At 65.8% G+C, this 15,229-nt stretch overlaps 6 protein-coding genes across 6 annotated transcripts; 4 read left to right on the top strand and 2 right to left on the bottom strand.

The window, feature by feature from the left end:
• Positions 1-1,505: 1,505 nt before the first annotated feature.
• On the top strand, positions 1,506-3,035 carry EMIHUDRAFT_448202 (hypothetical protein; the record flags this gene model as incomplete). Its single annotated transcript, XM_005767132.1, has 4 exons — positions 1,506-1,747; positions 1,925-2,479; positions 2,642-2,776; positions 2,871-3,035. Exons 1-4 carry the CDS (start codon positions 1,685-1,687, stop codon positions 3,033-3,035), a joined length of 918 nt encoding a protein of 305 aa, XP_005767189.1. The 5' UTR covers positions 1,506-1,684.
• A 1,934-nt stretch (positions 3,036-4,969) lies between these two features.
• EMIHUDRAFT_432614 (hypothetical protein) lies at positions 4,970-5,883 on the top strand. The gene is made up of 2 exons (XM_005767131.1): positions 4,970-5,543; positions 5,640-5,883. Exons 1-2 carry the CDS (start codon positions 4,992-4,994, stop codon positions 5,697-5,699), a joined length of 612 nt encoding a protein of 203 aa, XP_005767188.1. The 5' UTR covers positions 4,970-4,991; the 3' UTR covers positions 5,700-5,883.
• A 361-nt stretch (positions 5,884-6,244) lies between these two features.
• EMIHUDRAFT_432612 (hypothetical protein) lies at positions 6,245-8,359 on the bottom strand. The gene is made up of 8 exons (XM_005767130.1): positions 7,837-8,359; positions 7,409-7,456; positions 7,311-7,334; positions 7,209-7,234; positions 6,879-7,018; positions 6,762-6,808; positions 6,629-6,687; positions 6,245-6,556 (listed from the first exon to the last, which is right to left on the bottom strand). Exons 1-8 carry the CDS (start codon positions 8,353-8,355, stop codon positions 6,316-6,318), a joined length of 1,104 nt encoding a protein of 367 aa, XP_005767187.1. The 5' UTR covers positions 8,356-8,359; the 3' UTR covers positions 6,245-6,315.
• A 1,555-nt stretch (positions 8,360-9,914) lies between these two features.
• EMIHUDRAFT_461587 (hypothetical protein) lies at positions 9,915-11,092 on the top strand. Its single transcript, XM_005767129.1, has 5 exons — positions 9,915-10,108; positions 10,183-10,275; positions 10,345-10,425; positions 10,506-10,533; positions 10,608-11,092. The coding sequence occupies exons 3-5, from the start codon at positions 10,348-10,350 to the stop codon at positions 10,817-10,819; spliced, it is 318 nt and encodes a 105-aa protein (XP_005767186.1). The 5' UTR covers positions 9,915-10,108; positions 10,183-10,275; positions 10,345-10,347; the 3' UTR covers positions 10,820-11,092.
• A 1,634-nt stretch (positions 11,093-12,726) lies between these two features.
• On the bottom strand, positions 12,727-13,343 carry EMIHUDRAFT_350301 (Hypothetical protein; the record flags this gene model as incomplete). The annotated part of the gene is made up of 1 exon (XM_005767128.1): positions 12,727-13,343. A coding segment is annotated over exon 1 (546 nt), but the record flags the coding sequence as incomplete, so codon positions are not given.
• Positions 13,344-13,880: 537 nt separating this feature from the next.
• On the top strand, positions 13,881-15,116 carry EMIHUDRAFT_42116 (hypothetical protein; the record flags this gene model as incomplete). The annotated part of the gene is made up of 2 exons (XM_005767127.1): positions 13,881-14,250; positions 14,320-15,116. Coding segments are annotated over 2 exons (1,167 nt in total), but the record flags the coding sequence as incomplete, so codon positions are not given.
• Between the last annotated feature and the right edge of the window lie 113 nt (positions 15,117-15,229).

Genomic DNA, 15,229 nt, shown 5'->3' with positions numbered 1-15,229 from the left:
ACCCAAAGCCCTCGTTTTGCGTCCATGGCGGCGAGTGCTTCCCGAACTGGCACCGCGTGTACATGCTCGACTTTGAGCAGACGCTGCGCTGCGCCGACATCGACCTCGGCGGAGACGGCAACATCGGCCTGCCCTACTGGGACTGGTCGATCAAGCCGGAGGGCAAGACGATGCTGCCCATGCTGGCGCAAAAGCTGATGGCACAGACGATTGGCTCGCAAGGGCAGGTCTGTCACATGGGTGGGAGCACACGTCGTGTGGAGAGGGCCGACCTCTCCCTCGCCTCCCCTCAGGGCCTCTTCCCGGACGACTTCCTCCCGCTCACCCGCGGGGGCCACCCGATCAAGGCGATCGAGCCCGACGGCACTCCGTTCTACAAAACCATGGCGCGCCGCCCCCCCCCCCCCTCCCCTAACTTCGCCCCTCCAGTCTCGCCTCGCTCCACTGCGCAGGTCTGGACCCACGAGCTCGACCGCGAGCTCGAGTGGAACCTCGGCCACCGGGGCTACGACATTGCCGGCTCGCAGAGGAAGTACCTCCTTCAGCACCAGCACAGGAGAGCGCCAGCCTCTCGCCCTCGACGCCCCTCGCCTGACCAGAGGGATTCAAGGACGGCGCATCACTCCTTAGGGGCTCAAGCCTCGCCCTCGATGCGGCCCCGCACGGGTCGGCGCACGTGGCTCTGGGGAGCCTCGGCCGCAGGAAGCCGGGCACAGAGATGGTCGGCTCGGTGCCGACGGCCGCCTTCCACGTGACCTTCTGGCTGCACCACTGCAACGTCGACCGCGTGTACGAGTCCTTCCTCGCCGTCCGCGGGCACACACGGAGGCACGCCCGCGCCGGCGCGTGAGTGCGTACTCATCCACGCCTGATGCAAACTCAGGCACGCGAGGATGCAAAAGGAGTTCCGCCGCAACGCGCGCCGCGCGGGCACCGCCGCCGGCTTCCCCAAGGGGCAGACACTCGGGTGAGAGCCCACCCGCACCACAGCTCGCCATCGCCCCCCCTAGCGCACGGCCGCCCCCTCGCCTCACCCCGTCCCCGGCTCTACACAGGTACGAGCCGTTCTACTCCCACGCCCACTCGCGCGAGGTCATGCGCGGCAAGTGGACCGGCGACGACACCTTCAACACGGAGGCAATGGGCTACACCTACGCGTCCCTCGCCCAGGTCGGCGGGGGCCGGCGGCGGCGCGACCTGCCGGTGCTCGCCCAGTTCAACGACGTGCCGAAGGTCAACGTGGACGGCTCCAAGGCGCTGTACGTGTACGTCTCCGACGCCGGCGACGGCGACGACGGGGGCGGCCTCCTCGGTTTCCTCCCCTTCGTCGGGAGCCCGAAGAAGGAGCAGCCGTCGTGGCAGCCGCCCCCCGACCTCGAGTCGGCGACGCCTGCCGACCTCAAGGCGCTGCCGGGCTTCGCCGGCGCCGCCCCCCCTCCCCCCCCCCCCCCCCCCGACGGCCGCTGGGCCGCGCCACCTGAGGCCACGGCGCGTCCTGTGTGCAGGCATCACGTCGCTCTTTGTCCTCCCGACGGAGGGCACCGTCCGCTGCGACAACTGCGTGCTCAACTCGCCAACCTGCTCGGCGGAGGTGGACGTGACGGAGGCGCTCAAGGAGGCGGGCATCCCTCGCGCGCGCGCGGTGCTGCACGCGCTCGCCTTCGACATCGCCACGCAGACCGCCATGACGCTCGAGCAGGCGGGCGTGCCGCCGCCCGAGCTGAGCTCGCCGACGCTCTCCTTCGAGGTGTGGGACGTAGCGGCGCGACACTCGGAGTCATTCGCACTCTCGCTCGCCGCTCTCTCCCTCTTGCACCGGGCTCCGCTCTTTGGGGACGTGGAGTCAAGGACAGCCCCCCCCTCCCCCTCACCAGCGTGCAGAGACGCCTTACCTCGCCTCGCCTCGCCGCGCCTCGCCTCTCAGGTGGACGTCTCGGAGGGCAGCGAGGACAAGGAGGAGGTGGTGGCGCTGCAAATGCTCCTCAACGCCGTCTTCACGACCAGCCTCAAGGTCGACGGTGTCGTTGGCAAGGCGACGGCGGACGCTATCAAGGCGGCGCAGGCTGCCGCGGCGCTCCCGGAGGACGGCGTCGCCGGGCCAAAGACCAAGGCGGCGCTGCTGCTGGCGCGCGCCGCCCTCTCGGCGGCGCCGCAGGCGGACGAGCGCTACAAGGAGGTGGTCCGGCGGCTCCTCGTTGCCGCCAAGGCGCAGCCCGTCAGGTGGACCCTGCGGCGCGACGACGAGCCGGGCGAGGGGCTGGACGAGTGGATGGACGCCGCGCAGGTCGAGCTCGAGCGCGCCTTTGGTGCGTGGAGCAAGGCCTGCCGCCCGTCCTCGCTCGCCCTGGAGTCCCTCCCGACCATCTCCTTCGAGTACACCGCGGAGGAGGCCGACGCGCACATCCTCCTCTCCTTCGCCAAGCTCGCCACCGCCCACGAGGCGCGCGACGGGCCGGGAGGCAAGCTCGCGCAGACGACGGTGCGCGCGGATCGCACGCGTCCACCTCCGCTAGATAGAGCAGGACACGCCACTCGCTCACTCTCTCGACTGGCCCAAAGCTCCACTACTGCGCCTCCCTCCCGCCGCCTCTCGCCGCCTCCCCACTTGCGCCTCTCCCATGCCCGTCCCGCCCGCCCACAGGCGGCCTCGGAAGGCTCTTCCCCTCTGGTGCACATCGCCTTTGACGAGGCGGAGCGCTGGGAGCTGGCCAACCTCCCCCACCCGCAGCGCGCCGACGGCACGCTTGACGACGACTTCTTCTTCCAGCTCCTCCCGGTGGCGATCCGCGAGATTGGCGCGCCCCACACCCTTAAACTCCAAGATGGAATCCTCCCCTGCTCCGCCCCTTGTCTCTCCATCGCTCGCTTAGTTCTCCTTTCCTTTCTTTTGCTCCCTCACAGGCCTCGCTCTCGGCCTCGGCCTCTCCCTCGCGGGCGGCGCGCTCGACACCATGTCGCCCTTCTACGCGGCCGGCAACACCGCCGTCTCCGCGCGCGCTGGTGAGGAGCTGCAGCAGAAGCTCCGGGAGGCGTGAGACTCCGCCTCCGCGGGAAGGCCGGCGTGGCTGCGGCTGCACAGCTGCGACTGTGGCTGTGGCTGCGGCTGCGGCTGGGGCTGCGGGTCGGCCGACGAAAGCGATGGCCATAGCTCCACAAGCTCGACGCTCGCTCGTTCGTTGGCCTCGCTCGGTGGCAGATGCTGGCGGGTCCGGGTGCAGCTTCGCAGCCAGTATGTGATGGGACCATTCATGCAAGGTGATGACGCTCGTAGCACTGGAGCTGTGGCGATTAATTCCTAATATACCCACGCTGGTTCGTTCCAACTGTCGGGTGGCGATTAATTCCTAATATACCCACGCTGGTTCGTTCCAACTGTCGGTTCACCCGTGACGAAAAACGGACGCAACCTAGGCGGCCCGCCATGAAATCTAGCCGTGTGTGCTGGCGTCCGGGTCCCAGCGGGTTTTCACGTACGGGGTGTGGACCCTGAGTTGACCAGGGGTTGTGCGCCGGGCCCTCCTGCTCGGCTCCAGCGAGTAGACAAGTGTTGTCATCAACAGAGTAGAAGGATCTGACCTCGGGGCCGATGTGACCAAGCGCTGGTAGCGTGGTTTAACCTCACACCCATGGTCTCACAGTGTGCCGGCAGTCGCCGAGCAGTGTCGCTCACACAAGCCGGCACAAGTGACTGAGGGCCAGTGAGGGCGAGCCCATCGCTGTCACAGCTGTGGCAGCCGCACAGTAGGCTGTGTCAACTGTGCAGAGTGTGTGAGCAGCAGAGGAGCTGCTCTCCAGGCTTCTGTCGCAAAGAGCTGCATGCCACCGAAAGCGCTGTCGAGGTTCGCCGAGCGCGGCGCAGGTTGAGGGAAGCCGCCACCGACGAGCGCGTTGGAGTATTCACTCCGGACAAAGACGGGCACACAGCGGACGGTGCGGGGCGTGTGCCCGTCATAGCGGCGAGGCGCGGGACCGTCTGTGGCGAAGTGGGTCGCGTCCCTCGATTTCCTCAACTCACGGTCCGCTCCCTCTAACAAGTACACACCAAGCGCTAAGCGTGAGGACGCGATTTCGAATTCGGAGGTGCATCTGAGCAAAATTGGGCCCGCTTCAGGTGTGAAAAAAATTATAGGGGTCATAGTCGCCGATTCGATCCGGAAGCCACTCGACCATCGAGAGGCCGACGGCCGAAGTCGGCAAACGTAGATCAAATGGTTAGAGATAGCGTCCACTCAGCGACCGATACCCGTAACACATTACCGAGGGAATAGACACCACAGATACGACAAAGCGCGCGCGTGAACAGGGCTCCAGGCCCCAAATTACGTGTGAGTGTTAGAGTTGTTTGGTATTGCTAAAAATCTCTCTCTCAGATACGCACAACCGACGCCCGAAGTGCCAAGAAGGACGTCATTAGTACGAAATCTCAGAAAAGGATGGGCGTCGAGAGAACATTCCCTCGAGAGGACAAAGAAAGGCGACGCAGCCCCTCCTTGCGCAGTGTCCCCCGCTATGTGTCGCCAATTGGGGCACGCTATCCTGTGCAGTCAGGGCAAGCGGGGGCGGGGGGCAGTCCCCCTGGTCTGATACTGGGGTGTGGGTGTCTCCAGTCTCGGAGGGGGGCAAGAAGGTAAGAATATCTAATTTCGTTTCAACTGTCGGGGGATGTGCGAGAGAGATTTTTAGCAATACCTTAATGTGATGTTACAGGTGGGTTAAGAGGGAGATGTGCGCGAGCTGCGGGACCGCCGGGACGGCGGGCGGGTGATTGCGACGCGCCGCCACTTTTGGCGACTTTTGGGACGCGCGTCAATCGGCCGAGATTCGGCATGGCAGGCGAGGGTGTCACGGCCATGATCGTGGCTGCTGACGCCAATACCAAACAACTCTAACACTCACACGTAATTTGTTGATGTGCGTGACGAGTTATCTCGTTAAGCGAAACGATGAGCCGAAACAGCTCGGCCGCCACGTCCAAACGACAAGGTGCGGCCATGGGAGCCTGCCACGTGACCTCGAAAGCCCACACGCCCTTTCCCGAGGCGCCCAGCGACGGGTGGCAAGCCGTCGAGCCGGAGGCGGAGCACGAACAGGACATCGGCATTGAGAAAGTCGGCGACAGTTTGCCATTCGCCGTCACCTCGTCGGCTGGAAAGGCACTGGCCGAGAGTGACAGCGGCGCACCGGCTGACGAGAGGAGCTTCCTCCAGAAGATGGCCGATTACGTTGTCTCTTCTCGGGCCAAGCTGCTCTCGCCCGAGGAGCAATTCCAAGCGAGTGCCGAGGTGGATGCGTCCGACGCCGCGCTGGCCACCGCGGACGCGCCGCCCGAGACCGAGAACACCTCAATCCAGAAGGGTCCTATACCCGGGGAGCCCGAGGCGGCGGCTGAGGTGGAGCCAGAGCCGATCTGGCGCACCAAGATTTGGTCGTCCGAGATGATGATTGACGAGGCCATGGGCGCGCCGGCCAAGGCGGCTGAGCCGGAGCAAGAGCCGGAGCCGTCCTTCATGGCGAATCTGATGAACTACCTCTCGCCACACAAGGCCGCTGAGCGCGCGCTGGAGCCGGAGCCAGAGACGGATGTCACCTCGGTGACGCCGTCGGCGGCGATGGCGAGACCGTGGTCACCTGCCGCGTAGGCGACTGCGCCGGACGAGAGGTTCCTCATTCAGAGGGTGGTGGATTTTGCCATGGTCTGACCAGCCACGTCTAGAACTAGGTTCTTCCAGTCATGTGTCAGCTCCGTTACACGACGCAGGCGAGGCACGAACGCAGGTGAGGCCTAATGTAATTCCCTCTGACGCACCGAGACAGTCAGACAGACAAAACCCAAGAACCCATGCCGTTTACTTTGTGTACGTTCAGACTGGACAGTCACAGATGAAAATGCAACAGAACAACTGTTTTGCCGATCCCAGTGCTCGTTTCTTCGGGGGGGTCGTGGACGATGCTCATGTATTGAGGGCTAAGAATCGCCAGAGGAGAGGACTCGCCGTGCAGCCTGCACGTGCCACGTCGGACGGTCGTGTGCGCTGATACCGAGAACCGTCGCTGCCTGATCGTGACACGCTTCGTTTCTCTGCTGGTCGACTCCAGTGGGTCGGCGGCCCACCCGGCTGTTCACTGTATTCGCCGCGGGGCGTTTCGGGCAATCTTCGCGTGTAGATCGTCTTCGAGGGGCGGCGCAAACAGTGTCTCGAGTTGTTGCGGCTTCGTTGCGCGCCCCGAGAGAGGACGCCAGTTGCATTTTTATATGCACGTATGCTGCGCAAACCCCAGGGGCAGGCTACGGCGCGGTCTCCTCTCAACACTCTCTCAAGACCCGTCCGCCTCATCCGCTTGCGCCTCATCCGCCGCCGCCGCCTCGGCCCCCGCCTCCTCGGCCGCCTCCGCCGGCGCGGGCATCTCCGGCGGCTTGAAGGGCAAACCACCCGGGGCCTTGAAGGGGCGCGCGAGGTGGCCGATGGGAGAGCGGCCGAGCACGTGGATGGCGAAGAGCGGGTGGTAGAGGAAGTCGACGACGGAGGAGGTGGCCGAGTAGATGAGGGTCGAGTGCCTACGGGAACGAGGCATGGACGCGTCGTGGACGTGTCGCGGACCGTCGCCGAGGAGACGACGGCTCGAGCTCCAGCCGAGCAGCGCGTGCAAGACAAACATCAGGATGGCGTTCGCCTTATAGCTGTTCGCCTGCTCGCACGCACAGAGAGGCGTGGGGACACCGTCTCCGCAGGACGGCGTTTTGCCTCGTCGCCGCCGCTCGCCGCGCGGTTCAGCTGCGAACGGTCGTACTCGACGACAGTCTGGTCGCCTACAGGGCGGTGCCGACACGCTCCACGGACCGCTCGGCTCGCGCTCGTGCTCGACAAGAGTGCCCGTACCGCCGCCGCCGCCGCCAAGCCCCACCGCAGCGAGCATGGCCGCCATCGGGTCTGCGGCGGGCGGGTTCTCGAGGAGTGTGTCGTCCGCAGCCGCGTCGATCCTCCAGCTCACGAGGGCCTCGAGCAGCAGGCGGACGCCTGGGAGGAGGGAGGGAAGGAGGGGAGTTGTCGTGAGGGTGCCCGCGCGGAGGCGGGGCCAGGCGCCCCACGAGCGCGCGCGTGTGAGGTGGTGGTGGTGGGGGTGGGGGGGGGGGGGGGAAGGGCATCGCTCCACGGGAGGGAGGGCGAGTGGCGGGTGGCGAGTGGCGGGCGGCGGGCGGGGGCACGCCGGCGAGGACGTAGAACGCCATCCGCACCTACAGGGCCGTGATGCAGGCTGCGACGTTGCACGTGGCTACGGGCGGCGCGGCCGAGGCCGGGGCCAGCTTGAGCCTTTTGCACAAAGTCTGGCGCCGCCTGGCGGCGGGAGGGAGTGGGGTGACGCTGCTTGGCCGGGAGGTGCGGGCCGTGTGGCGGGGGAGGGGACGGGCCTTGTCGAGCCGCTTGACAGCCTTTGAGGCGGTGGTGGAGGCGACGAGCTGCGCGGTGAGGGCGGCGGCGGTGAGGGCGGCGGCGGTGGCGGCGGTGGCGGCGGTGAGGGGTGCGGCGCTGCGCCATGTGAGTTGCGTTATGAGCGCACAGCCGTGGGCTCTTGGGGAGGCGTTCTGAGACCGCAACGGGGCTTGCTCTTGGACCTCGGGGTCACGGTCCCCTCTCTCCCCACGGGCGGCCTCCGCCCAAGAGGAGGTGGCCGCCCGCCGGCAGCAGAGGAGGCGTGCCCCGGTGAGGGCGCAGCGCCGCGGGCTGCCGTCAGGACGGCACCGGCGCGGCGCCCTCGTCTGGTAGCGTCAGGTCCGGGAGGGCTGAGGGGGGAGGGGCGGCGGTGCGCGCTGCGGCGGTGGACTAGAGCGTGCTCGACCTGCACGAGCATCTTCGACATCGTGCCGCCGCCGCCGCCGGCCGGGACGGCTGCACCCGCTGCCGCCGCCTCGGCCGCCTCCGCCGGAGCCGCTGTTTTGCCGCGAGCCTTGCTCAGCACAGCGGTCCGCTCAGACGCGGCGGCCTTGGGCTTCCGCCGCGATGACGCCGCGCGGCCAGCCGGCGGTGACGGTGGTGTCAGCTCGCCATCGGCGACCGCTGCTCCGGAGGCGGCCTCCGCCGCCTCGCTCTCGCACTCGCTGGCAGTGCCGCAGCTCCATCCTTCGTGCTCCTCCATGCTGCCCGCCGCCACCTCGCGCATCGCGCCGAGATCGAGCTGCTCGCGCTCGCAGAGCTCCTCGAGCGACGGGACGAGCTCGATGTGGCGGCCGCCGCCCGGACGGCGCACCCAGACGCGGTCCCGCACACGTGCGCCGCGCAGCGTGGGCGCGGTCGAGTCGGCAGCCGCGAGCGCCGCCGCTAGAGCCAGCAAGAGTGAGACATGTCGGTCGAGTCTCATCAGACTCATGAGACGCACACGCGCCGGGTGTGAATTTCTTTTTTTGTCGAGGAGCGCGGCGACGGCGATGAAACGCATGCGACGCTCGACTGCGATTAGAGATTTGGGTTGGTTGCGTGCCACCGACGGCGTCCCGGCGGAGAGAGAGAGAGAGTGATGGAGAGAGAGAGAGAGAGATGGATGGAGTGTGAGACCTGACTGAGGCTGCGGAGGTGACGCCTGAGGTACCGGCCCGTGCACAGCGACTCAGCCGGCGACCGCCACGGGCTCAGACGAGACTTGTCGACGCGTTCCGGCTCAGCTTCACCGTGGTCCTTGGGCGTCTGTCGACGTCAGGACCACCCATACTTGGAGCATACTACAGCTCGCGGGTTTGAGGTCGCAAGAGCCAAGATGGTGGCGTTTGGACATCCCAACCACCACACAAGACAGAAAGCAGCTCGCTCCAAAGTGGTGCTGCTTTCGTGCTGCGGTCAATCATGGTGAGCTGTGCACGAACGACGGATGAACACCACTTACCCAGGGGACAGCGTATGTGGGGGCCCTGCGAAGGTGTTCGATTGGGGCTAGCACGGCCTTTTTGGGAGCGAGTAGCTTGCAACAGAATTTTGCAACCAAATAGCCGATTACCTTCGCCTATTCGCCGATATTATGTATGTACAATGTGCGACGGTTCGAGATGTGTTCGAGATTTGGGGAGGGCGCTCGACTTTTCGGCGGTCGTCTGGAGTCACGCTGTTGTGCGATTGACAGTCAGGGTCGTGGAGGTCGTGGAGGTCGTGGAGTGGCGAGTCACGCTCGTGCGGACAGCATCGATGCCGTCGCCGGACGCGGCGGCGAGGCACACGGGCGCCGGCGTGGCGCGTCGGCAGGCCCACCACGAGCGGATGCGCGACGAGCGCGCGCTCGGGAAGCGGCCGCGAGCGACGCGGAGCTTCCGCCGGAGGACGACGCGGTCGAGATGGCGAGCGCCGTCCACGTGCTGGACAGCATGGCGGAGGTGGGCCCGAACTACACCCTGCTGCGCAGCAAGGAGACGAAGGCGAAGCGGCGGAAGCGACAGCTAAAATCTCTCCCGATATTACCCCATTCCTGTATTTCGCCGATTAGGCCATAAAATTGAAAAAAAAACAGAGTTTTACCGTTAGAATCTCTTCTCACTGCTGTGCGGCTTATTTATAAATCCTTGACCCCATATTCCAGCTTTCCAGGCAGGCAGGCGCCGGTCGGAAGAGAGATAATTCTAACGTTTTATTCCGGTCGGGGTCCAAGCCTGGCTGTTCTTCACGTCCCGCTTTCATTTTTACAGCGCCTGGGCTCTTCTCGGCCACCATGGGGGATGCCTGCGTCTTCCACGTGTTTTTGTTTTTTCTCTTTTACATGATACACAGCGCCTTGGGTGAGCTAAACGTAGATCTAGGTTTGAACAGAGGGACCGCCTGAGACAGAGAGCGCGAAGATGCCGGAGAGAGCGTCTCCGCCTGAGACACCTACGCCAGCCACGCCGCAGACACCGGGCGGCACGCGGGTGCCCCGCGGTGACCTCACCGTCACCTTCGACGACGGCTCGAGCGTCGAGTCACACAGCGTCATCCTCGCGCTCGCGTCGCCAGTCTTCAGCGCCCTCCTCACCACGCCGAGCGGCGCGCTGCGCACCGATCTGCACCTGGCCGGGGCGTCGGCGGACGAGTTTCGCGACTTCTCCATCGCGCTGCGGCCGGCGGGCCTCCGCCAATCCGCGCTGCAGGACGAGGCGCGATACTCGGCTCTCGTACGAAAAACGAAGTAGGCCGGCGAAAAAAGAGTACCGCGCCTCTCGTGCCTTAGGCGCGGTACTCTGCTCTCGTGCGGTGGGCGCACAAATACGAGGCCGACTCGCTCAAGACGCTTATCGAGGACCACCTTATCAAGGATGTGCCGGTGAAGACGGGCTCGCTGGCGCACGCGCTCTCCTACTCGCTGCTCCGGAGGCGCGCCCAGTGCCTCAAGGCGATGGTGGCGGACCTGAGGGAGCACGTGGACGAGCTCGGCCTCCTCGCCAAGCGGGAGACGCTGCAGGAGATGGAGACGGCGCGAGGGTAGGGGGGGGTGGGGGTGCTCCGAGGCGGAGAGGGGAGCGCGAAGGACCCGCGTGCCTCTCGCGCCCGTAGGTCTGGCCGCGCCTCTGCGAGGCCGCGGGCGTGCTCGCCGCACACACGAACAGCACGTAGTAGCCTTGGCTCGTCCGGCAAGCAGCGTCGCGCCCTCTACAGGCGTGCCCCTCTACCCCATGCCGCCCGTCGAGCAGCTCGAGACGATGTGGCCCTTCGTCGCGGCGGGCATCCGGCAGCACGCGGTCTCCGCTTCGGAGCACCTGCAGGCGGGCCTCTCCAAGGCGGCCAAGTCGGCGGTGGCCGACGCGAGCGCGACGCTGAGCGAGACGTCCACCTCGCTCCTCGACCGCTTCATGGCCTATTGGGTGTAGAGAGCGGTGCGTGGCCTGTCGGTGCTCGGTGGCCGGAGCGTCGCTCTCGATCGAGCGTGGGGTATCTTTGGCCCCAGCTCTCGCCGCGCGCACCAACCTCGCAAGCTGGCCCTCGCTCACCGCTCGCTGGCGGGAGAGCACGACCCACGAGCGAACGAATGAATTCGGTGGTACCCGCGTACCCGCGGATGACTGGCTGACACCCATGAGTCGGGGAAATGGTCGGTGTGAGAACAGTTTTCAATGCATCGAGTTATTATTTATTGTGAGCCATACACAAATACCATAAAAACGGACCAAACGGAGGGGTGGGGGGTGGGAAAGAAGAAAGAAAGAACACAGACAAACCAAACGAGCAATGAGTCATCGGCTCGTTGTGCGAGTATATGGGACACGATGTCTCAAATATGAGAGGTTTTGACTCCTACCGGCTCCTGACGCTATCCCTGGCAGCTCTAATGACCAGGATCAGTAGTGCTATGATAGAGGGTGCCCATACTAGCGCAGGAGCTGCCACACTCGCCCGGACCGGCTCCCTCTGGGGCCGGTTCCGCAGCCCGCGAGAGCCGACAGCGGGGCCGTGCCGCGGGTGCCTACTGCTGAGTGCCACAAACACTGCGCCGTCCCGCCATCACCTACAGGCTGTCTTGTGTGATGGTTGGGATGTCCAAACGCCACCATCTTGGCTCTTGCGACCTCAAACCCGCGAGCTGTATGGGTGGTCCTGACGTCGACAGACGCCCGATGACCACGGTGAAGCTGAGCCGGAACGAGTCGACAAGTCTCGTCTGAGCCCGTGGCGGTCGCCGGCTGAGTCGCTGTGCACGGGCCGGTACCTCAGGCGTCACCTCCGCAGCCTCAGGTCTCACACTCCATCACCGCCGCCGGGACGCCGTCGGTGGCACGCTCGGCGGCGTACTTTCTGCAGCTCCATCTCGAGTACGGCGTCGAGCCTACTCACTCCTGTTGGATCTGTGCACTCCCTGGGACCCAGGGAGTGCACAGATCCAGCAAGTGGTGCGTCCCGGCAGCGCGCGCAGGCTGCGGAGCTGCAACAAACTCGAGACACGCTTTTTGGGACATTTTCGACGCTTTTGTCCCATATACTCGCACAACATGCCCATCGGAGGAGTGGACAACGAACTAGCAGCTACGAGGATGTGGGTTGGAGAAGGACAGCACTTGGAGCACTTGGAGTGCAGTCAGTAACCGCACCTCCAGGGCCAGGGGGCTAAGAAGCACACCCAGCGGGCCAGATGATTGGCATCGGGTTGCGGGCAAGAGAGCCCTAGTCCTGGGGGGTGCGCGTTCGCAGGGAAAGGGCCGTACGGCTTTAAAGTAAACACGGTTCTCCGAGGGTTGGACCCGCGTACCGGGTTTCCCCTAAACTGCAGGGGGACGCCCCCTCTACTCGGAGCTATAAGCTGTGGTCCGCTCCTCCCAGTCTGGGCGTGGTCGAGACCGAGGTGTCGAACTGAGAGCCACTCCTGGAGGCTGCCTCCGCCATGTGGAACCCCAACTTCAACCGGTCATATCTCGGGCGGACTGGCACCTCAGGAGCTCATCCTGGGCGGTTTTGGGGAGTCTTGGGTGTGTGCTTGAAGGTGGTAAACAGAGTTTTGCACCGCAGCTTACCCGAGGGGCACGAGGGGCGTGCTGAGCACCGTGAAAACAGCGGACCACAGCTTACATGTACGTACTTTTAGCTTACTGGGAGAAAAGAGAGAGGGGGTTGTGTTCTCTAGGCCCCTAAGGGCCCTACGCGCGGCGTGAGAGCTCGGAAGCGAGCTTTGCACGGCGATCGAGGATGGCACGGTTCACCCCCTTCACCGAAGCGATGGAGATGCGTCTCTCTACATGTATAAGAGGGCTCCCGCGGCGATCAACACCGCAACTCCTTTTCTAGCCGCCGGCTACGCGCACAGACACAGTACGCGGCAGCGCCGACACGTCAACCCGCGTGTACGTCAGCGACGGGTCGCGCACGCCGCACGAGGCGCATGCGTGCAGCGGCAGCGCGTGCGCCATGCGCTCGTCGCTCCACTCGCCCAGCAGCCGCCGCTTCGTCTCGTCGGAGACGTGCACGCAGCGCTGCAGCAGCGCCGCCGTCTCGTCCTCGGGCCGCTCCAGGTCCATGACGACGTTCGTCGAGGCGTGGAAGCGCGTCTCCAGGTCGATGGCCGCCTGCTCGGCCGCGGCGAGCTTGCCCTGGTCGACGCACATGCCGCACACCGCGTGCGCTGGGCAGCCGCACTGGCCGCGTTGTGGGCGCACGGTCTTGGCGACCGCCGGCGCTGCGCGCCGGTCGTGCTGCTCACGCTGCCGGCGGCGCTGGTCGCGCGCCTGCCGATCGCGCGTGTTCGCGGCGGCTGCATCTCCTGCTCGTTTCGCTCGCACCCGAGCGGCGGTCGCCAGGCGCTTCAGGTCGGCGGTGCTGCGCGCGCGGCCGTCGGCTCTGCACAGCCACATGTCCTCCTCCTCGGCAGGCTCGCACGGCTTGCCGTCGAACTGCGGCGGGAACCCGCGACGACGCTTCGCCCAGGCCGGGCACGATGGTGCCGCGACGAGCGGCGTCGAGGCGACGGCCATCGATGGGTCCAGAAGACTTGGAGACACTTCTCGACCAAAAAATCAAAAAAAGCGAGCACAAGTGCGTTACATGGGCATGTGGCCGGCGTTTCTGCACCGAACGATCTTACTTTCGGTCTATCGAAAGTGTTGATCGATAATGAGCCAGTACCCGGTACACTGAGCAGCGCTCCGACGCCGCGACAGCTTGCGCGCTGAATTCGTCGAGATCGCCCGGACAGGTTGGATGGCGGACCTCGCAACGCTACGCGCAATCGTCGGCGACGAGCCCTCAGACTCTGCGCTAAAGCTGCTGCTTCGCGACGGGACTGTCGAGGCAGCGGCGAACCGGTTCTTTGAGGCTAGTGCTGCGCCGGCAGCAGCAGCGTCTACCACCGGCAAAAGACCTTCCAGCGCGGCGGCTGCCACGCCTAGCAAGGAGCGCCGCCTCGACACCAGCAGCAGCGGCGCAAAGCCCGCCGGGTCAGCCAAGCCACTCGCCGAGCGCATGCGTCCATCGCGCCTCGACGACCTGCTCGGGCAGGGCGAGGCGCTTGACGCGGTGCTGCGGCAGTCGCTCTGCGAGGACCGGCTCCCCTCGCTGCTGCTCTGGGGCCCGCCTGGTTGCGGCAAGACCTCGTTCGCCGCCTGCGTTGCCGCCTCGACGCAGCGTCTCTTCCGCAGCCTCTCGGCCGCCAAGTGTGGCGTGAGCGAGCTGAGGGAGGAGCTCAGCCGCGCTGCCAATGCGTTGCGCCTGCGCGGTGTGGGCACGATCCTCTTTGTGGACGAGATTCACCGCTGGAGCAAGGCGCAGCAAGACGCTCTCCTCATGGACGTGGAGAAGGGCACCGTCACTCTGGTCGGTGGATCCCCATCACCTACCCTTCCCACCTTAAGCTAGGACTATGGCCAAACGTACCCCTGGAAAATAGGTGCCACCACCGAGAATCCCTCCTTCTCCGTCAACAACGCCATCCTCAGCCGCTGCCGCCTCGTCCTCTTCCGCAAGGTCGACGACGACGCACTCTCCGCCGTCCTCGACCGGGCAATCGCCGCCGACGCCGCGCTCCAAGGCGCCGCCCTCAGCCCCGCGGCGCGGCGTGCGCTAGTCGCCGCCGCCGACGGCGACGCGAGAGTTCTGCTCAACACGCTCGAGCTCGCCGCCGCCGCATCCCGTGGCGGAGCCGGCGCGGGCGGAGCTGGCGCGGGCGGCGCTGGCGACGGAGATGGCACTGCTTGGGCGGTGCACGAGGATGCTGTGCTGGCCGCCGTGCAGCGACGAGCAACCTACTACGACCGCAATGGCGACTTCCACTACGACTTGATCAGCGCGCTGCACAAGTCTCTGCGGGGAGGGGACGCCGACGGCGCGCTCTACTACTGCTGCCGCATGCTCGAGGGAGGCGAGGAGCCGCGCTACCTCACTCGCCGGCTGATCCGCTTCGCGTCGGAGGACGTCGGCCTCTCAGACCCGCTCGCGCTGCAGCAGGCGGTCGCCGCCGATGCCGCCGTGCACGCGATCGGTATGCCCGAGTGCGGCGTGTGCATCGCTCAGTGCGCCGTCTACCTCGCGCTCGCGCCCAAGTCCGTCGCAGTGTACCGCGCGTACAACGCGGCGATGAAGTCGGCGGCGGACGAGCCGCGATGCCCAGTGCCGATGCACATTCGCAACGCGCCTACTAAACTGATGAGGGAGGTTGGATGCGGGAAGGGCTACCAGTACAACCCGGGCTCTGGCTACCAGCGAGGCTGCCCGGGGGGCTACCTACCGCCTGAGCTCGGGGCGGGTCGCACCTTCTTCGACCCCAGGGACTGCGAGCCGCCCCACGAGCTCAAGTTTTG

Source organism: Emiliania huxleyi (assembly GCF_000372725.1).
Source record: "Emiliania huxleyi CCMP1516 unplaced genomic scaffold EMIHUscaffold_5, whole genome shotgun sequence".
Lineage (NCBI taxonomy): Eukaryota > Haptophyta > Isochrysidales > Noelaerhabdaceae > Emiliania > Emiliania huxleyi.
The sequence above is the reverse complement of the archived record's forward strand: the minus strand, read 5'-3'. Positions and strand labels throughout refer to the sequence as shown.